Genomic DNA, 26,734 nt, shown 5'->3' on the forward strand with positions numbered 1-26,734 from the left:
AAACAAACAAACAAAAACCTGCTAAGTGTTTTGCAAATGCAAAGCTTTCTGTTCAATTTGACCATGTTCTGCAAAGCTAGATCCTGATACTGGACTCTCACTGTCCTTTGTCCATCCGTCCTCTAAGAGGTTCTTCTAGGGTTTATCCAGCCAAATAAAATAGCCTATAAAAAACAACAACCCCCAAACAAACAAAACATTCTTGACAACTTCCCTGTTAAATATATTCAAATAAATCACCCTTTAAAATGAATGTGTCCCATGTAATGTTCTTTTCAGTCAACAGATTTCTCCTATAATTACAGTGTATTACTTTATAAATGTACTTTTCCTTTATAACAAGAGAAAGGAAAATTACTTGAGAAAAACAAACACAAATTAAATAAGGTTCATGCCAATTCATTACTGTAATGCAGAGAACAATTTGTGGATATCCACTTCCAGTGTACCAAATCCACCTAATATCAAAAGACACCAACTGGATTTTATGCTCTGTTATATACACTAAGTTGTATTTCTTTTGTATTAATTTCACAAAATATGTTAACTGTGTGAAAAGTTCAACAATAGCACTAGCAGCTGGTAAATTAGACCCTTTATATTTAATCTAATTCAAAACAGCGTTCTGTAATTTAGATTCAAATTCAAATTGCTTATCAAGAATTTTGAGATACTAAAAAGCCATTGCAGACTAATTAGACGAGTTTGGTGGTCTCCAGCAGCTTTTCATTAGCAGACAGTATTAGCCCACCTTGCCTATTTGTGGCAAAGATTGAGATATCTGCTTGGAACAGGGAAAGAAAAGTCAGCACCCCAAGATGAATGCAGTCTCTGAGAGCACAGTGTCTGCATCTTCATACCCATATTTGTCACATGGCATATTATTTTTGGTCTAGCTTCGAAACCACTGAGAAACCACTGATTTTGCATTTCTACTCTAAAGACTGTTTTTTAAGATAGGACATCTCCTGTCAGCTGGTGGTTTGAAGAGAAATGATAGTCAACAGTTTGAAATAATACATTATATTTACACCTCATTATTATATTTGTAAAAAAGAAAGGATTAAAAGGTGATTTCTGGTCATTAGGAACATGGCTGATATATATGGACAGAAGCATACTTTCACATGCAAGAAAATACATGACAAAGAGAGAGATTCGTATTTTATAATTAAAACAAAACAAAAAATAAACAATAAAAAAATCACAAAGGATCACAAAAATCAACAGGAAGGGAACTAGGAGTTATATTACACAACATATTATGTCAGTTATATTATTGCTGTCAATTGCTTCACAAACATTTATATGTGCAAAGTGTTTGTTAAAAAACAAAAGCCTAATTTATTAGACACTTTGCATCGGCTAACACTTCTATGGGAATCCAGTCTCCTGAACAGAGCAGTTGGTTGCCATCCAGATGATGACCTGAATTTCCATTGCAAGATGCCTTACAGTGATCCTCAGCTGGATCAGATGAGACTTCCCAGACTGCTGTTCTGATGAATTCCTGTATCTCACTGGGCCATGATCCTGTGTGACCACTCCAGCACATGCACGATCCATTTTTATTTTGTCTTAAAACATATACAAAGTATTTTATTAATACCTCAACTGTTTATGAAAGTCCATCTTATTTGACTGTCTCTGCCTCTGCAGGAATAGCACCTATTGACAACCCACAATACCTTACCTTTGGTCAATTTTGCAGCAGGAACCTCCCAGCCGTCTCTGGGACAGCTGGACTGCCCAGAGGATATTTGTTAGCATACCAAAGCACACAAGTAGTGCCAGTCAACAGGTCTGAGACTAGCCCAGGGGAATCTCTGGGACAGCCTGAAATTCCCACCTAGGTTGCTCCTCCACCACTGAGACAAATGCTGCTTCTAGGCGGTACCACTTTCTCTCACATTGATCTGTTGTCTCATTCATGGAGATAACAAGATGAGGAGGTCTTGGACCTCCAGTGCCTATTAAATCCTAAGTGCTCCGGGTGTCCAAACAGTCACAGCCCTAGCACCATACTACCCTATACTATATTATAGGATGAACTTGAACTTCATCCTCATATCACACTTATCACATAATTCATAGTTCTTGCCACCAATGTGAAAAAAGCTTTATTTTACAGAAGCTTAGAAATGCTTTCAGAAGCATAACTTTAGTTTCCAAAAACATATAGAATAATAATAATTAAAAATATTACTTATATTGTAGTTAAGACAGAGGTCCCAACTGAAAAAAAAAAAAAAAAAAAAAAAAGAAGGTCTGCTATATCTACCCCTCCAAAAAGACGGTAAGCAAACACAGATTTACCAAATGGCTAAAATTATTTTAGTTTTTCATTTCTGCTGACCTTCCTTTCTCCCCCTCCTTCAATATTCTTTTGTTTTACTTCTTTCTGGGAAACCAATATTACACTCACTGAGAAAGAACTTCATTTTCACTTGAACTGGCACACAAGACTATGCATGCTGAGGGAGAAGTGATATATCCCTGTTAATTAAATCAGTGTTGGGAATGAAAAATGTAAAATTCCCACAACTTCAACAGAGTGCCTCATCAATGAACCAGTGGTGGGAGGAGGGCAAGTTCTTATCCCATTTACCAAAACTGGTTGCTTGTCAAAATTACTTTTGTCTTGAGTATTGTGTAAATATGCTAAACTGAACTCCGAGAAAAGACAAAAGATGCAGGGGAATGCCTTCTCCTGAGCCTCAAAGAGGTTCTTATAGCAGGAATGAAATTCAAAAGGGAAAAAAAAACCTCAATCAATTAAAAAGAAGTAGTTTTAATGAAAATGTTTCATGAAAAAAAAAAAATAATAATAATATACGCATAAAAAACTATACATATATACAAATTTATGCATACATGTATATTTACACTTCCATTCAGCTATGGAAAACAACAACAACAAAAAGAAACAAGTCTTCCCCATTCATTCACTCATCAATAAAAAATAGCATAGATTCCTGTGCCAGACAGTGAAAAAAAAAAAATAATGGCAAATTCAAGAGCATTTCAGAGGTCAAAGGCATCAACATCCATAGTGACCAACTTGCAGATGCTCTAGTGAGATAATGTTTTTTCTTTGCCTGTTTTCCTCAGCAAACACAGCATATTCTAGCAGGTTGTCTGTGTATGTCAGTATGACAGTGCTTCCAGAAGTTTTTCTACATGGTGGCTGAGTTTAGCCTTCTTTGAGAGATAGGAAGACATTTCCAATATGTTAAGTGCCTAAGCATAGGGAAAATGGGCAACTAGAACAGAAAAGGGACATAAAATACTGGTCTAACAGAAAGACTTTAGGCTATAAATAAAGGGCACGATACAAAAAACTTGATCCTATCTGGGGGAGAAATCTGTTATGAAAGAAAATGTTGGTTGGTATTTCATAATACAAGGTATAATTTGACATTTCTATTAACTCCTAAAAGTTAGGGTTACTTTCCCAAACCACTGGGGTGACAATAGAGTAGAAAAATTATTTAAGACTGGAGTCGGACTTGATGATAATTTACACTTTGTACAAAAGCTAGCATGAAGAAAGTATTTAATTTGAGACCCTTGAAAAATAGGAATCATCAGGCTTGAAAAAGAGCCATCATCTGAACAGTTACAAGAGAATTATCCTGGTCAGTTCTAACGGTTGTGTCTCTGGGTTTCAATACTACAAGACACTTAAAAAACACAAGCTGTAGTTTCTCAGTTAAGAATGGCAGAGAAAATGAATGTCTGAGAAAGATGAAGTGTCCAAGAAAGTGTTTGATAGGAAAATTTCCGTCTAAAAATGTAATTCTTAAATTCCTATTAAAAAAAAAAAAAATGCAACAAAGATCACATTGATTTCCAATAAAGTTTTTCTAGGAAAAAAAAATAGTAAAAATCTGACAAATTTCCAAATGTCTCATTTTGACACTCTCAAAGCAAAACATTTTGATTTTTTCATTTCAAATAAAGCCTCTGGCTAGTTTTTCTTCTTTTTTTTTTTTTTTGGTCAAAATCATATTAAAATTGTAGGAAATTGTACAGTTTAAAGGTGTAAAGCAAAACAAAATTTTTTCTTCTATGCACAGGTCTCTTTTTTTTCAGATTTTTCTTTTACAGTACATTTTATAATTTTTGATTTTCATTTCAATAGAAATAAAACCAAATTCTGAAGTCTCCTCAGCTTATCTCAAATCTATTTCCTGTATCACATTGAAAATTAAACCTAGGCAGACTGCCTAAGTCAAGTTACATCCTAACATATCTTCAGCAGTGTCACAATGACTCTTCATGTAAAAACATACAAAGAAGTCTTAAAAAATTCTGCTGAAGATGAATAAGGAAAAAAATTGTTTCCTCCACGTGAACTCTAGGGTTATACATCACTTTGGATAAAATGAAAGCCATAAAATAATTGTTCTAGCAGTAAATTAAGCACCCGAGAAGACGTCTTATGAAAGCTAGAGCAGGTGTCTGACAAGAGGCATACTTCTTCCAAGAAGAGCACTGAATCATCTGGCACAAGAAGAGTCATATGCCTTCCTTTCCCTCCATTAGACATATGTATGAAAATGACACATATTAATCCATATCTTCATCTTGTAGGTATTAAGAGTCTGGTTTAGGGAACACTCACAAAGCTTTCTGAAGTAAAGGAAATAAAGACGTAAAGCTTTCTGAAGTAAAGCTTTCTGACGGGATCTTTGGCTAGGAGATGGTACAGCAGTACTGAATAATTATTTTATGGGAAAAAAGCAGTGGTTGATTTTTCAAACAACGTGAACATAAATGCTAATGCCGAGAGAGAGAGAAAGTTTAGACAGATAGACAGTTGTATACATGTATATATATATATAAAGCTGACTTCTATATGTAATTCCAAATTTAATATTTATAAATATTCTCAAACACACACATATATATGGTGTGAATGCAGACCTCCTAAGCAAAATAACACAGTGCAGACATCAAAAAGAACCTTAGTGTCCTTTCTGATTAAATAGAGTCCGTGCTGCTTACCAACAGATAAGAAAAGCAAATCCACTCCTGTTGCTGTGATCAAACAAGGACCCCTGAGCTGAAGAACTGCCTTGTTTTAACACATCACTGCAGGCAGCAAACAAAATCAGTAAGGTTTTAAAAGGAAACTTGTTAGCATATTTTTTGTCTCTCCCACACATTATGTACACACTCACACGTATAAGAGAGACCATTCAATGACATAATGAAATTGTACCATTAGAAATTGCATTAAGGCCAACAGAAAGTACAAAAAATGTTTTGACCCAACTTTTACACATAGCAATAGGGAAGGACACGTCCAGCTGTTGCTCTGGCTACAGTGGAGATGGTCTTATGCTATGTACTCATGCAGATTAACATCTGGTGAAGGAATTTTGCCCTTTGCACCACTACCATTTACTGCTTGATACTAAATGAATGAGTAAGTGTACCCAAATATTGTATATTATCTGCGTGCTTTTGTTTCAAAAAGATCACAATTAGTTACCTAGGTGGCAATTACCATAGCTCTAACACATCTCCCACTTTGCTCACATAAGAAGAATGAGATTAATATCTCCATTTTACATTTGGACTGTAAGCATCTCCAGCTCAGAAAATCACCCTAGTTTCCCTTCATAGCATATGGAGGGAAACAAGCACTTTTACCTTCCCTACTGTAAATGTTCATGGTATAACGCATTATAAACAAGTAGAGAATAATCTGCTGAATAAGAAAATGTGTTAGCACTTTCTCAAACTCTCTTCAGTTTCTAAACTACACTCTTAAGATATATATATATATTAGAGTGGGTCAACAATGTTCAAAATACAGTCAGATCTATTGGAGGCTTGGGAGATCTAGTGGCATGGAATAGACCCACCAGCTGTGGGTGACTGGTTTCTCTCAGGGGCGTCTCAGTTTCCAGGGGGGACTGATCTATTCTTTCTTCCTATGTGGAGGCTCAAGGAGTTGTTTTGGATGTTATATGTTCTGTTTCAGAACATCACACAGACTCATGCTTTAACATGATCTCAGCAGCTATATGAACTGGACACTGAAAAATATCAACAGATCCTACACCTCCAGAAGAATAGAAGTAAAGTGTTCATTGCAGAATTGGCACTTACACCTCTGGGGTTTTATACCTTCCTCTCCACCATACACGTCTTCCATATCCACTGCTGTCAGGCTGTTTCAATGACATTTTAAAATTGTGTATTCCATACTTGTGGTGTTATCATCAAGTTGAGTCAACAACATACTGCAGGTTACTAATGGGAAGGGAAGGGAAGGGAAGGGAAGGGAAGGGAAGGGAAGGAAGGGAAGGGAAGGGAAGGGAAGGGAAGGGAAGGGAAGGGAAGGGAAGGGAAGGGAAGGGAAGGGAAGGGAAGGGAAGGGAAGGAGGGAAGGGAAGGGAAGGGAAGGGAAGGGAAGGGAAGGGAAGGGAATTATCTAAAGGTAAGAGAGAATTTTCTGTGTTTTCTTTTACAGAAGAAAACTGCCATGAGGAAAATATCTGTTGAGCAACTTTTAAAGGATGTGAGCTGGCATCATTCTGCTTTAGCTTGGTGTCAGCTTTCTCAGGGGTAAGAGGTTTTGAATGAGCACAGGGTTGTAGTAGCCCTGATGTGCACGCCTGAGAATGGCAAAGGTGGAATTGGACAGATTTCCTGCCCTTATATCCACACCTAGATGATCATTCCCCATATGTGGCCAAGGCCAAAGTAGCAGAATTACTGGAGTCTGCTCGTGTACTGGCATGTAGACCGGCTGGGAGCTGACAAACATATTACTGAAAAACAGTTTTCTTGCACATGACATTTCTCTCATAGTGTTTGGCACAATATGCTATTAAACATACAGAACTTGTATCATACTGCATGCACCAAAGAACTTGGCTCAGTGTTGCTTTCTGATGCACAGAGCCAGAGCAAATGGTCACTGAAATGCTCTTTATTGAATAAAAGCAATAGTGGAGACCACAGCTTCCTATCTAAAAATGTCAGGCTCTATTAAATAGTGCCAGTCACTGCCAGAGAAAGAGTGACTTCCGGCCTGAATCTCTGTTCACATGTGACTAGAGCTATGGGAATAATTGATTTTACAGTTCAGTGCCAGAACTGGGAAAAAGGAACATGTTAGGTCAACTCAGAAATAATTTCCTTGTTCATAGTGAAATGAAAGACTTTTTTTTTTTTTTTTTTCCCTAAGGCAGTTTTAAGAATGACTGCGAGTTATCAGATTATTCTGTTTTAACAAGTCAAGATCTATCAGTTAAGCACCACAACAGACCTTGTATACCCTCTTAACGAACTACAGATATGAATTAAAACATACTTTAAACTTCTTTGTGTTGTGAAGCTAGATAAAGAACCATGTGCTAAATCAGTTAACATAAAACAGCATGCCATAATGATGTTCAATATGGGAATCAATAAAGAATAAGATGCAGAAAGGATGTTCCTATGGAAAATATTTTCCAACCTACTGTAATAAATGCCTGTTTCACTGTTTCCCACAAAGGTGGTAGACTGAACTTGGTGATCCTATCATCTGTGTGGACGTGTAGATGTGGTGTTTTGGGACATGGTTTAATGGTAGTCCCCCTGCAGCCCATGGGTCCCACATGGAGCAGATCTCCACGCTGCAGCCCATGGAGGAGCCCCCGGTGGAGCAGGTGGATGTGGCCTGGAGGAGGCTGCGGCCCATGGAGAGCCCCCGCAAGAGCAGGCCCCGGCCCGGAGCCACAGCCCGTGGAGAGGAGCCCACGCAGGAGCAGGGGGTCTGGGGGGGCTGCCACCCGTGGGGGACCCGTGCTGGAGCAGTTTGCTCCTGGAGGATGGACCCCGTGGGACGGAGCAGTGTGGGAGCAGTTGTTGAAGAGCTGCTGCCTGTGGACAGCCCCCGCAGGCTCAGTTCAGGAAGGACGGCATCCCGTGGGAGGGACCCCACATGGAGCGGGGGCACAAGTCCTATGAGGAGCAGCTGAGGGAACTGGGTTGTTTAGTCTGGAGAAGAGGAGGCTATAAAATCAAAGAGGAGGTATAAAATCAACTTAGTGGTTCCATTAGAGAAGTCCACCTCTAGCAACCGATTTGATTTTGTTTATTCAGCAGAGCATAACAATGAAAACTTAGCTTGAGCCTTGTGAAATTTCCCAAGAAACTGTGCTAGAGTTGCATTAAGACCTTGAGACAGCAGCACACAAGGCTGGCATTTTAAACCTAAAAAGGACAGACACTTTGCACCCTGCTACTCCCTTAAAGTAAAACTTTACTCAGCTACAAGTATATTCATAGAGGGAGGAAAAGTTAATTACTTCCAGTGCTAGAGCACTAACTTGCCATAAGATAAAGGATGGATTTTTAGTGTTACTGCAGCCTTAGAAATTGTTTATTTTGAAAATGATACTCCAGTTCCAGAGGGTGATGAAAAGCTGTCAGCCAGGAAGTTCTGGTAGTTATGACCCTGGTGGTACATAAGTCATGCCCAAGTGATACACAACATTAACTTTCTAGATAAACGTATTTGAGTTGAAAGGGGAAGCCTATGGACTCCTATCAGCATTACCTACAAGCTGAGCAGAGGAAAAAAGAGCCCACAGCTATTGAGTGGGGACGTTGGTGATAAAGTGGACGTGGATCTGGACCTATGGGGAAGGAGAAATTAGGAGAATAAGACTGGAATCTCACATTGGAAGATGTGTAACAAGAAGTGGGAGGAAATGGATTGCTGGTTACTTCAAGCAGTAGTATGCTGTTTCTATGTCTCCTCTTTCATGAATGGTATGATTTAAGAGAAGAAATAACCTTTGTCTTTCAGATACCACTGAGATGACTGTGTTTGAAATTTGTGCAAAATAAAACCAGGTAGGACAAAAGTTCAGAAAGGATACCAAAAAGATTATCAAAAAGCTGTTCCTGCTTGTATGAGATGATGAATTTCTTCATGGCAGTTCAACATTTTGCAGAAAAGACCTTTACTGATTCAATGCTGCCAGAAGCAAAAGCTGAGGACCAATATTCAAATATCACACACTATAAAGCGAGAGATTTCCCTTTCTTGGGAAACCTAGAATTCAGAGAGACAGGACAGGGAAAAAAAAAAAAAAAAAAGACGAAGAAACTGGTAGGAGGAACAGGATCTCTGAGCCTTAAAGCATTTGTCTACATTCCCTATGAAGCTACAGGTCTGAGCCATACTTTAATCAAGACCCAGAGACCCATTGGTATGAGCTGTGGGGAATATATATCTACTGTCTTGCAACACCAGATGGTGACAATAAGCAACCAACAAAGCCTGTGAACTATTTTAATAGAATGGGATGAGGGACATGATCCTCTTGGGATCTGTGATATGTTGTCATTCCTGCCTATGCACAGGACTTTTACGAACTGAACCATGTGCCTTTCAGTCCACTTCTATGGTTGGAAATCACATTGGATCCTCTCTTCCTAATTCCACTAGCTTGGCCTCTGAAATGACTTCATAATGGATATTTGAAAATAGCTTCTCAGTAGGTTGTTTTAGTATTTAATTACACAGAGTCTTAAAGGAGAAAAGGAAGATAGAGCCAATCATGCCCACCCAAAGCTATTACTTGAGAGCCTTGCCCAGAGTTCAGTGTGGAAATCTCCATAATCAGGGCTATTGCTGCATGCAGGCTAATTAGCTTCTTCACAAATGCAGATGCAAATGAGAACAATCACAACACTACAGATCTCTTCCTAAACTTGGCAGCTTTTAACATTAGAAACACTGTCAAACAATGGCTAAAGAGGAAATATCTACTTGCCATTTGGCAGTGACAAATTACTTCAACCTTTATGGGTTCCTTTTTTTTTTTTTTTTTTTAGCAGTCTAACATAGCAGTCTAACTTTTGGTTACTAAGGCAAATTTCTTTGTTTTATTATTTCTTCCAGTCTGTTATACAGTCACACCATTACCAAATAGGTTTCTATGAGTCATGAGCAGGTGGGAAGCAATCAAGTCTCTATTGATAGTATTATTACTTTTTATTATTATTTGCAAATGTTCTTGCATATCCCCTTCTTTCTACTTGGTTCACAGTCAACTTCTCATTTTCCCTCAAAGGTGTGGGCAAAATATGCTGTTCTGTATATGCTCTGTCAAACTGGATCAGAACTGAAGCCCAACAAGTCTTGTGTTTTAGAACCAGCTGTAGTTAACTGCCAAATACTCACAGGAGAGACAGATGTAACCAAAAGAAAACCCAAAATTAAGCTCTGACAATTTCAGAAATTGCATGCCTTTAGGCATAATCTCAAAATGCCCAAATACGGGTTTATGCAGCACTCCTCGCAGTGCCCATAGTTTTTGAAGAACGTGCAGTCATTTTTCACAATCGCGGCAAACCGTCCTAAGCTCACACAAGCACCTTCCAGCTATGTGTTATACTGGCTATCCTAGGGTCTATAAAACTGGAGGTAAAAATCCTGTTATTAGTTCTAAATATGCTACTTTTCAACTTCATGGAATTTTGTCTGTTTTTGTGTTGTGAAAAACAATGAACATAAGATCTTTTGCAAGATCCTACTCCAAGGTTTGCTGTAAATCAATTTCCATTCCTTTCCCAGCTATTTTGCTGAAGATAATTCTGTGGCTCCGAGAATTCCATCACTCACATAATTCAAGTTTTCAAAGTGACCAAATGAGATCTATTGGATTTTTCTCATAGCAACATTTCAAAACCTGTTCTTTCTGGAGTATTACTTTATTTCAGCCAACTACACCCCAAAAGGATTATTTACAGCCTGGCTACAGACCCCTTCCTTCTTGCAAATAATTAGTCTTCACAAGAATTGCTCTGCTTGAGCCTGCGTGCTATATGGCTGGTCTCTGTTTTCTTTGACATAGGGGGATGTGGTTTCTATGCTTATTGCTGCCAAAAACCAACTCAATGCCTAATGCTGTCATTATGCTGCATTGCTGAAGTCTTCACTTATGACATACTCAGGCAATGAATCATTTATACCTCTTTGACATGCATGCAAACATACCTCAAATTGCAAAGCCAATTATAAAACAATATACAGGCCTTTTTATCACTTCAGAAATCCACAATTTCTATTTTAACACTGAAACAGAAGTAATGGCTAATCAGAAACTTTCCTGGGTATGTTACTTTAAGGCAATTATATTAATTTGCTATAATTTACTGCAACAAAACAGGGAACTTTTGAATAGCTGGAGCTGTATAAATTTGCATAAGTATTATATTTTCACAGGTTCATTTTCGTAGCTGAGTAGATACCTCCTGTATTATGCATAGTACATATTCCAGCCTTCAAGGCATTTACACTTAAAGACAATCAAATTTCATGAGCCATGAGTAGTTTACCATTTATTCTGCAGGCCATCATTTTATGGTTTTAAATAAAATATTTCTAGTCAGTTTAGTAGATGAGAAAGGGGAGGTTGACTGGTAGCTCTGGAGACTCAACCTGTATTTGTTTACAAGAAAGCATAATATGTAGAGCAGAAACATTGCTTTACCACCCCCAGAAACAAGACTCAACACTGCTTCGGAGGAACCCCTCTGTCCTATTTATGAGGCCTTTACCCTTGCTTCAATCAACACTTTCCTCCAATGACGGGTAGAGCTGGTTCCAACAGGAGTTACAGATTGCTCCAAGAACTAACAAAAACCTGTGAGATGATAATGATTTTCTTGGGGGGGTTCATCAATGAGCAGACATATAATGCCTCTGCAAACCTTGTGGACTTTTCTTTCACGTTGAATAATAGAATCATAGAATGGTTTGGGTTGGAAGGGACCTTAAAGATCATCTGATTCCAACCTCCCTGTCCTACTGGAAGTCAGGGGCTGCAGAGTGAAAGATATTGCAGCTCTTTAACACGCTCCATGACACACCCAGCTACCTGGAGATGGTACTGTCTCAGTGAACAGACACCATCAATGCACCCAGCCCCATTCAAACATCATGCTGTGCTGCTAGGATTTAGGTTTGATGTTAGGTTTAGGTTGGATATTAGGAAGAACTTCTTTACTGAAAGGGTTGTTAGGCATTGGAATGGGCTGCCCAGGGAAGTGATTCAGTCACCACCATCCCTGGAGGTCTTCAAAACATGTTTAGATGTAGAGCTCAGTGATATGGTTTAGTGGAGGACTTGTTAGTGTTAGGTCAGAGGTTGGACTCAGTGATCTTGGAGGTCTCTTCCAACCTAGATGATTCTGTAGCTCTGCTCCCTCTCACAAACCCTCCTTACAAATTAAGGAATTAACATTTACAAAATATATAAGCAGTCTTGAGCCTAGCATACCAAGGTGTCATTATGGTCAAAAGCATACAGTTGGAATGCAAACATTGCAGTCAAAGTGGTAATTATTACTAAGGTAGTAACCGATTTACTGGCTGAAGAATTTCTTTAGAGTTATCAGGAACATTAAGTAGGAAGAACATAAAAGCCCAAGTCACATTTTCCAAAGTACCTAATAGCTGAATTCAACTCTCTTAGCTATTGCTGTCTGATCATTTAAAGTGATAAAGGCTCTCTCTAAAGCCGGCTTGATTCAGATAGGCTATTTAACTTCTGTGCATGCAAACACTCCAATGCTCAGGACTTCTTAGATTTAGAAAAACAGATTAAACTGAACGCTAAGCTAAGTGTGATAGATTGCAAATACAGTAGTTCTGATTTCAGGGTTTTACTCCAACTTTTTGCCCTTCCTTCCTTCAAGCATTACCCAATTCTACCCAGCAACTATTTATTTTTTGCCACCCATCAAAACACTGCAGTGTAAATTCTAAATATATGTTTAAGTCCAGACAACTTCAGGGGGGTTTGTTCTTGTATTAAAGGACTTCTAAATTTTTTCCTTATCTTATCCATGAAGCTCCAAAAAATGTTTTGTCTATACTGGCTAAAGCTTTGACAATTGGTATTCACTGGAAGGCTTTTGAGAACCATATATTGACACCTCTCTATCAACAACTCATCCCATTGTTTTCTGTTTGTCACATTGTTGAAGCTTGTCAGATCCTCAGAGAACTTGTAAGACCATTGGAGCAGATACAGTTGCTTGTACACAGACTGATGCCGAAGGGACTGCACTTCTAAGTCTTCCTCTCAAGCACTGCACCAGAACTTATAATTCATATTAGCTGTGAAACTGATTCTTGGGTCATTACAACTGGCATGGTGGCTTTGAACAGAGATACAAGCTTTTGCTGTCACTCAAGGATTTGTTTCCACAAAACGTGACAAAGTGGTTGGAAAAAGAGGGAATCTCTTTTCTTATTCCCCAGTCCCTGAGCTGCTGTCTGGGACACTTGCCAATAGCAGAGTTAGTTTCCAGATGATGGATCTCGACTGTGCTGTTGTTGGCATTTGTGCTCCTGTTGGAAAGGCCGTCAGCTCAGAAGCTAGGAGACTTGATTAGGTCTCCTTTCAAGAACTCTCACCATCAGTCAGTGGGAATTATTGTAGTGTTCTTTAGGGCATATGAAGATAATTTTTCAACAAATTACCACTGGGAAAAGTACTGAGAAGAAGGGAAAACTGAATCATAGAGCGCTCTACCGAAGGAAGGGAGCAGCCAAGTCCATTTCCCAAACTGAAGAGTAGAAAGGCTCTTCCTGCTGCTTGTGCACTCTGTTTCAGGGCAGAAAGAAAGAAACATCTGTCTCGATCCCTCTCCTATAAACTACCTTGAAAAATCAGTGCTAAAATCTGTAGAAAGGGAAAGTTTTAATTGGAAGAATGTCAGTCAAATGAGTGACAGTACAAGCCACTTCAGTGGATTTCAGCCCCGAAGTAGGACATTATAGTTGATAATAAATAATAAGCCTAATAAATTCTTCAGTATATACCTTTAATGGTAGCTATGAAAGAAAAATATATTCTCCATACTGAGTATGCCTTTTATCACTTTACTTACAGCTACTCTAAATTAGCTACACAAAACTTTATTTCAGTTGCACAACTCTAGGTGTGATTGACTCTTTCACAGCAATATGCAGAGAAACAGGTAAATTTGTAAATAGGATGCAGCAGTTTAATTCTGTCTAATATATACATGTCAAGAAAAACAGCAAAATACAGGCATGAAAAATGGAACTTCCACCACAAATTCCATCAATTTTCAGAAAGGATTTTCTCCAGAAGAAAACTCCATTGCCACCCTGGCTGAAGTCTCACAGGAATCTTTGGATGATTTCATGACAGTGAAAGCTTAAGTGAAAAGACTGCCAATTTTTTTCAGCACCACATTTTATGCCTAATCCCAATTTAATCCCAGTTTTGAACTCTGCCATAATGTAGATCATTGCTTTGTTGTACTCTGCATATACCAGGTCAAACACTAAGAGCCGCAGAAAAGAAACATGCCAGTGATTAAAGAAACCAGTTAGTGTCACATTATTAGTTAGCGTGCTAGGGCTAGGAAATCATTTACAGTTCTTTCTAAAGATCAGCCATTTATCTTCAGGCAACTAAAGATTAAAGACTTCATCAGTAATTATCACAAATGGTGCCCTCAGCACACTGATTAAAGATAGTTGTCATTATACCTTATAAGGAACAGTACATCAACTCTCTTACTATTTCAGAATAATTATGTGGTGGACATCTGCTGGCATTCCAATCACAACTAGTCACTATTTGCATAAGCAAGACACTGAAAGACTCCCATCCCTTTAAAACTATACATTACAAATGCACACAAAGGCATGAGGGATGCTTTTCATATCCGGCCCACTCCAAAGAACAGAAGCCTGAGACCAAAAGTAAAGCGGTTTAAATTTAAAACTAGAAATTAAGGCAGAAATTTTGATCTGAGCTGAGAAATATTGATCTGATATTTTTCCGTGTCCAGTTCATACGGCTGCTGAGATCACATTAAAGCATGAGTCTGTGTGACGTTCTGAAACAGAACATGTAACATCCAAAACAACTCCTTGAGCCTCCACATGGGATGAAAAATAGATCAGTCCCCCTTGGGAACTGAGGTGTCCCTGAGAGGAACCGATCACCCACAGCTCGTGGGTCTGTTCCATGCCACTAGATCTCCCATGCCTCCAATAGATATGATCATACTTTCAACATTGTTAATCATTGATATATATCTCTTAACATCTATGTTAATCATTGATATATATATATCTATATATCATTGTTAAACATTTATATGTATCTTATGAGTGTAGGTTAGAAGCTGAAGAGAGCTTGAAAAACTGCTAGCACATTTTCTCATTCTGCAGATTACTCTCTATTGGTTTCTTGACCAGAAAAGCATCTTCCTTCATATTTAGCTAATAACAAAAGGCACTAATCAATAAGAAATATCTTTGATGTTTTAACTTTGCTTGAAAGGAAAAGCATAGCAGAGAAGAAAACAAAGACACTTCGTCCTGTGTTCTGCCATAGTTCAAGAAACTCCTTCTGTATAGACAGTGAGAAAAGGGAGGGAAGAGGAAAATAGAAAGGGAGGGATGGAGGAAAGGAAATCCCTGTTTGCTGGGAAGGTGACTTGGACATGTGTGGAAGGCTTTAAAAAACAAAAACAAAAACAAACAAAGAAAACACAAAGGCTTAAATAGCTTTAATTATTATAACTTCTCTGTTGAGATGGGAGAGGAGGAAACTGTCACTGGTGTTCAGAAGTCAGTTGTGGGGAGCTAGGGAAACTGCACACATACAGTCCAGAGCTGCTCGCATTTAATTAGTCTCTTCCCTGAGAAGCTGGAAGTGCAGAATGAGAAGCCTTCACGATCTATCACAAAGCAGTGGCACCTCAGCAGCCTGAACGCAGAAGATTAACACAGTAAGTGGCAAGAGGAGCTGGTGATTGATATGAACTTTCTTTAGAAATGAAGGCAGTAACTTGCACTTTCAGTAAAGAAAAAGCAAATTGAGCACATAAGCTAGCTGAGAACTTGTATCTATGGACCTATCTATATCTATAGTCTATGGACCTATAAAGAAAATTAGCTCTCTGATGGATGCATGTTTTATGAGGAACAAAGAGGTAAAACAGGTTGTATGACCTAGAGATTATATGTCAAGGTAAGAGTCCTCTACTTCATACTCAAGAGATACTTGGAAGACATGAATTAGTAGTATTAACATCAGATTTTTGCACAATTCTATCTTTTCTGGGGGCTTGACACTAATGTAAATCTAGCTGCTACGCTATTGAAGCTAAACTTTCATATCCTATCTGAACCATACCTCTAGTCATCTGGTGAGTATGGTAACACTAATAAAGAGAAAGCTTACTTTTGTGAGCAAGTCTGCTTCATGATATTGGAGAGTTTATGGAACCTATGAAATTGGATAAATTGCTGAGTTAGTGAGTGCTCCACAGATACTCAAACACACACTTGCTGGGGTTTTAAACTATGGAGCTCCTAGACCTGGGAAGAGGGTGTAACAGGAATGATTTAGAGTTCCTATCCATTACAAGCTTCCACTCAAATGGAAGCATTCTGGAATAATAATCAGGATGCAACTGAGGGAAAAAAAAAAAAAAAAAAAAAAGGTCTTTTCAGTTTACTCACAGTAGGTAAACCTAAAATAATGGAATGTTACCATTGTTCCCAGTGTTTCAGGGAACTGAACCAGACATCACATAGAAGACAGTTAGCCAGGAGGTGCATCTTAAGAAATGTATATAACCAACAGAAGCTTTGCGGAGATGAAATACAAAACAAACAAACAAAAAAAAAATACAAACAACCAAACAAAACAAACAAAAAAAAACACCACCAACAACAAAACAGGAAAGACCAAAATAAACTGCTTTACAGCATTATATGACATATATATGACTACATACTCATATGACTACAGAATTATATGAAGTGTATTAACATTCATTTTTTCCATGCCCTGCTGCCCAGTGAAGCCTTAGAAGACAAGATATGTTGATGGTTCTAGACCAGACTTTACCTGGTTGCATCAAACCAAAGTTGCTTACAAAGAAAAAGTGTAGTGGTATAACTTGAGTTAATGTATCTAACAATTACTGACTACTATTACATGCAATAGACAAGGTCCGACCAAAAATATACAAAGAGGAGTAGAGAGGTCTGGGGGTTTTGTGTAATGAAAAAGGTAGAATCTATTCTAATCTCCACTGAAGGTGATTGCATAATTCCTGAAAGATGGACAAGTCTATAGGCCAGTTAAAATTATCTTTAACAAACACATTCAAACAACCTGGAAAGAAATCTATGCAGTTGTTAAGAGAAGTAAACTGGACCCGGTATAAAGTGTTGCAACATGGCACAAAACAAAATTACTCCTCTTCCTGTAATTAGTTATGGCTAATATAAACTTCAACATAAAATAGCAGTTAGTCAAAAGGCCCTCAGTTGGTGTTAGGCTTACCTCCACAGTAGTTCCTTTCCTAGATCCTAATTTGTATTTTTCACATGAACAAAGAGAAGTAGTCTTCATTCATTATCATATATCAAATACAGCATGTGCAAAAAGGCCATCACGGTCTATTACATTAAAATGTTCAGATCAAGAACAGATGTCTCTCTCTCCATATATATATGTTTCTCAGGCTAAGCAAACACACATCTGACCATGCGGAGGTAGAGTGTGCAACATTATATTTCTGATTGTTCAGTGTGACGTTCAGATGACCTGCAGTGAAGCAGAGTGCTAAAGCTGGTTCATGATACAGTACTTTCACTTTACCATTTAATAGGTCACCTGCTAGGATAATAATTGTGCTGCCATTTAAAAATAAATAAAGGCCTCTAGTCAAAGATTAGTCAATGGAGATGGGTTTGAGCTGAGGAAAATATTTGGGAAGGAAATAAATTTTCCTAATCAACAACAGACTAGGATTTTTCCATGGAGACTGGAATAAAAAATGGGAGTGGGGAGTTAGTTTTTCCATTTATCTTCTTAAAAAAGAGATTTGACTAGAGGATAATGAAAAGTAGGAACCATTCTCCAAAGCAGTCTGTCTCTTGTGTGATGTACAGAGACATACAGAGATTAGTCTCCAAGATAAACACTTGAATCAGTTATTTAAAGCCATATGACGGGAACATTTACCAGAGAGACAGAGGTTGAGGTCAACTTGTTTGCCAACAGCATACAGTGACCCAACAGCTCAGACAGCAGCCTCCGGCCAAACATTCTCGCAGTCTGGGTTAATTCCCTGACAGTTCTGCACCAACTGCCTTAGGCTAGCACGTTTTTAATGTTTATGTAGAAGAGAACAGCTCTGACAGGAAAGTTTGAGGGAAGCTGAGGGCAGCATGTTAATCAGAGTCTTTGAATGAGGGTTTCCCAACAATGTGATGATTCCATTGGTCTATGTTGAATTTCTAGATCTGAGATTTCTAGATCTGAGGAAATATTTCTGAGCAAAATAAATAAATAAATAAATAACAAAAACACTCCAAAGCTAGCACTTTCCTCCAATCAAAATCCAGTTATTCATTATTTTCCAAACAAGCAACTTTGTACTAAAAATTGCACAAGCTCTGCTCATCCTCTGCAGGAAGCAGTAAGATCAAAGGCAAACACTGACTAAGGGACCTGCCGTGAGTAAGGCAATGTACATAACATCCCTTCAGCAACACACAAAACACTCATTCCTCGGTATTTCAGACACAAGCCCTTCCAGGTTTCCTTCCTGATGCCAGCTTTGACCTGCTACTAATCACAGCATCCTTAATAACGACTCAACTCCTCTGCCTGGTAAACACAAGACCTGAAATCAAGGATCTTTTACAGAGTAATTAATTTCACCCTAAAGCAGACATCTGGTCAAGTGAATTCAACCTTAGAAGTCCATTGGTAATCAGAGGAATGTCCATACATCCTGAATTTTTCTGAGATGGTTGGAATAGGTGGGATCTGAACACTCACAAATTGGGTATCCAAGTGCCAGGTAGTTCATACAGAAATGTTTGAAGGGTTCTTCTTCAAAGAAACTCTCAGTACTAGAGACATAAACCAGTGCACATTCTTCCAAGATACCATAAACATTGTGTGACCAAATGGAAGTGGGGTGTATTACGGTCCCACTCTCCTTACCTCTGATGAAGTGGGTTTGCAGTAGCCAGCTCCAAACACTAGATTTTCTAATGACATACTGGACTGGTCTGGTCCTGTATCCAGGTTGCCTTTACCAAGCCATGATCCTTTCCCTGGACGAGCAAAACTAAAAGAAGAAGAAAAGAGAATAAAAATAATCAGAGCAATAGTGTTACAGAAGAATCTTTTCCTTCCTTTTGCAGGAAACATTTGCAGTATTTATTTATTTATTTATTTCAAGCTGACACCATAAGTCCAGATGTCATGTTTCCCTCATTAAATGAACATTGTCCAGTATGCACTAGCTAAAATTATGCTTTCTTTCTTGGCATTCAGTCGAATTGCTTGGGTGTTAGCTTTCCCTCAGTCCTTCCTTTGTTTTCTTAAAGGTCTTTTTCCAGAATAACATATCAACAACACAACCTTTCCATCTATTCACATAGATAATACTCTCATCCAACTTCTCATCAGCTTGCATCTTGATTGATGAGGCATCTTACTGTCTGGCTTTAACCATATCACCCTTCCTGTTTGAATTGTCCATGAACTATCTTAATTATTAATACCTTTTATAGCTCATCCCAATCTTTTATTACCAATTGGAAGTTCAGGTTCCAGTTCTTATTGTCCCAGGGAGTCAGCCTCTAGCATTACAATGAAAAAACCCAAACCTGAATTTCTTTTTGCTGGGAGCAGTTCATTTTCTTGGACATGTTCTCCCATACTTATATGTAATGTGAGTTCATTCTTATTCAAATCCTTCCTCAAAGACCTGATGGAATTTAAGTTGTTTTACTGTTGAGGTCATTAGATCTCAGTGCTGACTGATAGCTACAGTGTTGCCTTCTGACCATATCTGTATATTTTCTATCTCATAGGATGAACCCCTTAATAGTGGAACACCTTTGTTGGAGTCTACTCAGCCTTGGGTCCACCAGAATCCTGATTCATAGCTAGGGATCTTATTTGGGATTAATCTGACCCAAAGTCCACATCCTCATTAATGATGTAGGCTGCCTTTATAGTTGCTGAAGAGGAACAGACATATCCAGGGGGTGAGTCATCTCCTTCTAAAGTAGTCGTATCAAATAGGTCAGATGAATCTCACCCTAAAAGTGCTTCTTCTAATTGTGGACTGTAAAGGGAGGCAAGGATGACTGTCTCATAAACAACTAAGGTTAGGTGAGATAAACTCCACTATTAGTCTCTGTGATAACGTGCTGTACATAAACTGTGTCAAGATTTGGAGAGAGAAACCAAGTTATTTGTGGAGAACACAGTGAGTGAAATTACTGAGTCAAAATACTAATGCAGGCAATTATAATAGTTCTTAATAAGCATGCAGACAAAGCTGTAATTGAAATAATGAACTGCACAAAATTAAAAAATCCACCAAATTTGCTGTTCTTAATCAGCACAGAGGTAATGCCACTGAGTTTGTGCTATAGCTTTCAGGCTGGGATCACCATTCACTGTGAGATGTTGTACCCCCACCAACTATCCCAAACACCTCCTGTTCAGGAGACCTTGTTGTCCTTGGAAAAACAAAAGCTTCCAAGATAGGGAGCACACACACACACAAATTTAAAACCATAAATTGCCGGTAACAAAGGCCACAGGGCAGTGTTACTCATCCTGCCAGAACTTTCCAACCTGAGCTTATTCCCCTATGTCAATGTGTATCATGTGGCCATGTTAGTTAGATCAGCCATACTTCATGCAGCTCTACGTTTTTTTCAGTTTTAATAATAGACGTGAGTGTTGGCTGTTGTACAGAAACACAACAAATTAAAGGGTTTTTATGGTAAGAACACAAAACAAAAGAGAGGTGCAGGAATACTTCCTATCACCCAGTAACAAATGAGGTTTTGACAAGCAGGGAAACTCAGTAACTTTTGGAAGAACAGAAAACTAATCTCAAGCAAAATCAGGAACTGAAATTTTTCAGGTTTATCACAAATCCCCGCTTCCTCTCTAAGTCAAAACTGCTATTTTTTATATATCCCGAGGCATTCATATACTGACAAAAAGAACATCTCATAAGGGAGAGGATGGTGTAGAAAGCTTTTGCACATATCTGAGCTTGTTTATGTATATTAATTGATGTGATCCAAGAAATTTCCAGTTGGCTGCTTTTAAGCAGCAGGAAGTCTTCCCATGTTATTTCCTACATGTTAAATTTAAGGCACAAATAAATAAATAAACTAAAGCAATTACGAAGAGCCAAGAGATAAATGCTGCTCAGAATAATTTCAGCTGTTATTGGGTGATGTTGTCTGCCCTGGTCTATTGGAAAGGCTCAGGAAGCAGAAATAAAAAATGATTGCTGTGGTATCAGAGAGAAGCTTAAACAAATGTCGCCTGCCCATGAAAAACTCCTCATTTGAATATTAGCAAAGCTTTCAAAGGTTTTCAGGGAGATAAAAGCACTTTTTAATGCCTTTTTTATTTATTTATCTTTTGCTTTTACAGCAGAGAAGGGATTTTAATCTGCTGGTTTTATGGAAATTGATCCCACATAGCAATGTAAAACAAAAACCGTTTTTGGGAAACCTGCCAAAATGTCATCTGTCTGTTGAGGGAAAGTTTAACCGGGAGGCTTACAGATTGTTGAGGTTCCCCTAATGCCTTCTGAAGCACATAATCATAGAATCATAGAAAATACTGAGTTGGAAGGGACCCAACAAGGACCATAAAGTCCAACTCATCACTCCGCACAGGATCACCCAAAAATCAGACCATGTGTCTGAGAGCACTGTGCCAACACTTCCTGAACTCCAGCAGGCTCAGTGCTATCATCACTACCCTGGGGAGCCTGTCCCAGTGCCCAACCACCTCTGGGTGCAGAACCTTTCCCTAACACCCAGCCTGACCCTCCCCTGTCCCAGCTCCATGCCGTTCCCTCAGGTCCTGTCGCTGTCCCCAGAGAGCAGAGCTCAGCGCCTGCCCCTCCGCTCCCCTCATGAGGAAGCTGTAGACCAAGACCTTGGGGCCCCCAAATGGTGGGTTTTACTGTGAAAAAAAGAAGGCTTGGCATTCTAAAATGACATTTTGGATTCTGAAATGAGAATTTGGACCCTGAAAAGAGGCTGTGTGTCCTTAAAAGAGGCTTTGAGCCCTCAAAATGAGGGTTTGTATTGAAAAGGAGGCTCTGAGTCCTAAAAACTTGAGGACAATTTTTATTAGCAAGTAGCAGGTTATTTTGCTATTTTGTTTTCTGTATTTATTTTTTATTCATTTTGATTTTGTTTTCTGTATTTATTTATTTTTCCATTTATTCCAGAAACCATGCTCATTTGTATGAATATTGAACCCTGGTTATCTATGTGTCCTTTTGAACTGTCTACTTAACAGAACTGATCTAATATCAACATTTAGAACCTCATCCTGTATGCTAACCTTAGCTTTTATTCAGTCAGGATAAAGAAGTCAAGGAGTTCATGTGTGTATGTCAGAGTAAATGAACATGTCATGTGTGCAGCACTATTACTATTTTCAGTGAAACAAACAATTTATTTTAACTTTTGTTGAACCGTTCTTTTGACGATTTTAATCATGAGATGTCTTTATCCATCAGAAGAGTCTTACAGCTCCTTCAGCAGCTATCTGTGGACACATATAACTGTCCTTGAAAAAAAACATTTTTCCAGTAGCATAACCTGCCAGCTATTAGCAATCAAAATTTAAGAACTTTCTGACTCGGAGGTTATATTTAGGCAATTATTTCCAGCAGTCATGGTTATCTTCCATGAATTTGTGTCCACGCCTTTTTGATTTATACTTTTGGCCTCTGTAATAACTTTTTGGAATTAATTGCACATTGTAATATATGCTGCACTTTATGCTTGTTTTGAACCTGCTGTTGCAGAATTGAATATGGCACCTTTTAGTTCTTGCACTGCACTAAATGTTAAATTCCCTAGTTTTTATCTTCTGTGGACAATTCTTTAATTTATAAATGAGATGACAGTTCCCTAGCACAAGAAATGGATTGTCATAGATAAATATTAATTAGATGTGTTATTGAAGAAATTCAGAATAAATGCTTTAGGACATTTTAATAAAATAAAATATACTCTTTGACATTAAAATGCCCCAAAAATGAAATAACTTTTATTATTATTATTATTATTCACATTTATTTTTTCATTCAGTATTTTAAAGATGAAGACTTTTTTTTCCCTTGGTAAGCAAAATTTAAATGCTTCACAACTTGTAGTTTTCAGCCGAATGGGAAAAAAAAGTTATCTGTTATCAGATTTGATTCTGAATGTTGTTCACAGAAAAAAAAAATATATCATGCATATGAATTAGTAAAACTGTAAAAAACAAGCACCCTTACATTTACAATTAGAAGAAATTACAGTCTTATGTCTGAACCAGAGTGGAAGTTCAGGAAGGGAAATTGCATCCCATTTAGGCCAGATTCTATAGAAAAATCACTCTTTTTTTCCCTCAGTCTCTTATGTACAAAATATTACAGATTTCAAAAATGTAAACTATAAGAAAGTTCCATAGGGGTAAAGATATATCAAACTATAACATACTTCAGAATCAAACTCCTACATCTTCCACTGGCAACACCACTTCACATTTCACCACAAACTTCTGCTTCCCACAGACAGGAAATCATACATTGCACAACACCGATTTCCCTTACTGTTTTAACTCAAAACATTAGTATAGCAAATTATTCTTGGCAAATTACTGCTGGCATACAGCCATAGGATACATGGGTGATCTGTTATTTGTTTTGTGAGAATAACAGTTGGATATTTGCAGGCTGTGCTTACCTAGACTTCCTCTTACACAAGAAGTTTCACTAAGGTAATAATGAGTGACTGTAAAATATTCTGACATTCTTGGGTAAGACTGTAAAGGATTATTAAAATAACATTAGTAATGGAAACAGATATTTGTCCCTGGATCCCAAATAGAGTCAGGGTGGAATCTGGTTTGAAATCTGTAGTGATTTTGATTGCTGGAAAATGCTGGTTCAGTTGCCCTGAAGTTAACTTTAGTTGCTATAAAACTTGAAATCAGGCAAAGTCAGGTGGTGATATTTATTTATGTGGTTTGGTTTAGTTTACTTTAGTTTTGTTTTAATGAAAGCTTGACTCAGAAATAGTCAGGTGTTTTCCTTACATGACTTTTTGGATGGTAGCTCAAAAGAATGGCATGTCAAAGCAGAGGTTTATCTTTTCAGGTACATAAAAATGGTAACAAAAGAAAAATCAGAGGAAGAATCATCCAGCTATTACTGCATATTCTATTCAAGAATTCTTAGGGAAGAAAAATATGAAAACTGTTATTTTAATAAACATGTTATGGAAGAAATAGCTCTCTCCTGGATAAATATTCAATTTTCTTTCTACAGATTACTGGAAAAGTAAGTCATGACCTTTGCTACCCAGGATTACATCTCTTTCATACATAAGCTGCCCATAAGTAGGTGCCAGCAACACTCATGATTGTAGAAAAATTGACCCGCATAGTCTGCACCCAGAATTGAGGTGCACAGGGTAGAACAACATGTATATCACACAGATATACCAGTTGTGGTGCTCCTGAGGAACAGGAGAATGCCTGAGAATAAAGGGTTGTAGTCAAGATAAAATTACTCAAGGATGGCCAGGGTTGGCCTGATTCCTCAGTGCAGTGGAGCACAGCTGAATTAAGTCAGGGCTGAAACCTTTAAATACTCAATGTCCCTTTGATACTGCTTCCTCTTGCCACAGCAGAGCAAGCTCAAGGCACTACAAAATTCATTATCTGCATCATGGTTTCATTGCCTGCAAAATGGGTACTATATTGTTTCGCCATCTCAGATACCACCATGAAGATTTCCTGTTTCTTATTCAGTGATTTGGATATGGGCAAATAAGATTTTAATGTTAACAAGTCAAAACTCTGAAGTCTACTTTGCTTTTCACATAGATATAGGTGTGAAGCTGGGGGAGAGGATAAAAGTTGAGGAGAATCCAGACAGCTGAGGAAATTAAACCCCTTTCTTATGCAAACAAGAGAAATCAGGTTTGCCAGCTGCCTGTGAAGGAGGTACTCGCTTATTTGCAGCATTTTCAAATCTTGCCTCTTTTTTTTTTTTTTTCAGATTGAAAATGTTTTCAGCTGAAGCCCAAGAGCCACAGCAAATAACACTGCAGATGCTGCAGCCATCAAGTGAGCTGATCCTTAGACAAAGCATGGCTTTGAGGAGACCCAATCTGTACAGATAGTACCAATCTGGTGGTGAAACGCAGTGCTTAAATTTCCCGAAAGCTTTCAGGGGAAGAAAGTATAAATCATCTGACATCCCTGGATAAACTTGCAGCAGAAGTGACGATCTGATACTACTAGCCATGCTGCTTAAAAGGAAATAGAACATGTAGGGCATTTATATATATATTTTTATAAACAGTAATTTATGCTAACTCCTCTTGGGAAAGAGTGGTCAAAAGGTCTATGAAATTAACGAAGCACATAACCGTGTTTCTTGCTGTTCGTTTCTTACAGGAGTCCAATATAAGAAAGAAACTGAGCATGCAGCATGCCTGAAACTAAGTAGATCTGCACACCACAGAGATGGATGTGTCCCAAGGAAAGATGAAATATTTACTGAGGTCTGAATGAAGCTGGAGCAAAGTTCTTTTTCTAAGTACTGATGCTGGGCTACACTGCTCATTTCATTTATAAACTGGGCCAGTTGCAAAGCCAACGACAGGGAGCTAAAGGAAAAGTCAATGTCTCAGGCCAGAAACCAAACTGATATATACAGAAGACAAAACAGAAAACTGGTGTCCAAACTGGGAGACCCTCCTCACCTTTCTTCTCCAACTGCCTTGTCACATTTAGGTACTCTGGACTCACTCCACGTCCCTTGTGTACAGGGGAGCCCAGAACTGGACACAGTACTCCAGGTGTGGCCACACCAGGACTGAGTAGAGGGGGAGGATTACCTCCCTTGACCTGCTGGCAACAATCTTCCGAACGCACCCCAGGATACTGTTGGCCTTCTTGGCCACAAGACCACGTTGCTGGCTCATGGTCAGCCTGCTGGCCACCAGGACTCCAAGGTCCCTCTCTGCAGAGCTGCTTTCCAGCAGGTCACCTCCTGACCTGTGTGGGTACTTGGGGTTATTCCTTGGGGTGAAGGGATCCTGCACTTGCCTTTGTTGAACTTCATGGGTTTCCTTACCTGCCATCTCTCCAGCCTGTCCCTTATTATTGTGCCCCTGCCTGGAAATACAAAATTTTTGACTCAGCCTCCAGTGGTCCAGCTTCCCCAGCCACTTGAAGCCCAGCCACTTGAAGACCAAGACAATCCCACTTTGTTCCTCATCATCCCATACCTGGAACCAATATGATTGCTGTAGGGATAACAGAGCTGAATTGACTCTAGCTCTGCCTCATCGCCTTTTTATCCAGGCTCTCACCTCCTTAGGAAATGCATAAAGCCATTAGCATCTGCCATGAATACAGACCCCATTACAAAGCTGAAGGTTATGATCACTGGAAAAGCTGATTCACAAAATTTCCATCCAGGGTCCTAAAAAGAATCCCATAATCCAGAACTTCACTTTTTCTCAGTTCTATAAGAGGTGAAGGGTTCAAAGTACCAAATCTAATATAATATTTACAGTATAAGAATTATTAACCAGGACAAACATTGATAGCAAAATGTTCATTTT

General features: G+C 38.5%; 1 protein-coding gene across 3 annotated transcripts in view; it reads right to left on the minus strand.

Annotated features, from left to right (window-relative positions):
* FAM135B (family with sequence similarity 135 member B) overlaps positions 1–26,734 on the minus strand; it is a 206,780-nt gene that overhangs the window by 40,103 nt on the left and 139,943 nt on the right. For all 3 annotated transcript variants that reach the window (XM_040547333.1, XM_040547332.1, XM_040547334.1), the window contains one exon: positions 19,047–19,173. In XM_040547333.1, the coding sequence (XP_040403267.1) occupies positions 19,047–19,173 (127 nt within the window). The remainder of the gene's footprint in view (positions 1–19,046; positions 19,174–26,734) is intronic.

The sequence above is a fragment of the Cygnus olor genome, chromosome 2 (genome assembly GCF_009769625.2).
Source record: "Cygnus olor isolate bCygOlo1 chromosome 2, bCygOlo1.pri.v2, whole genome shotgun sequence".
NCBI classification, from domain to species: domain Eukaryota; kingdom Metazoa; phylum Chordata; class Aves; order Anseriformes; family Anatidae; genus Cygnus; species Cygnus olor.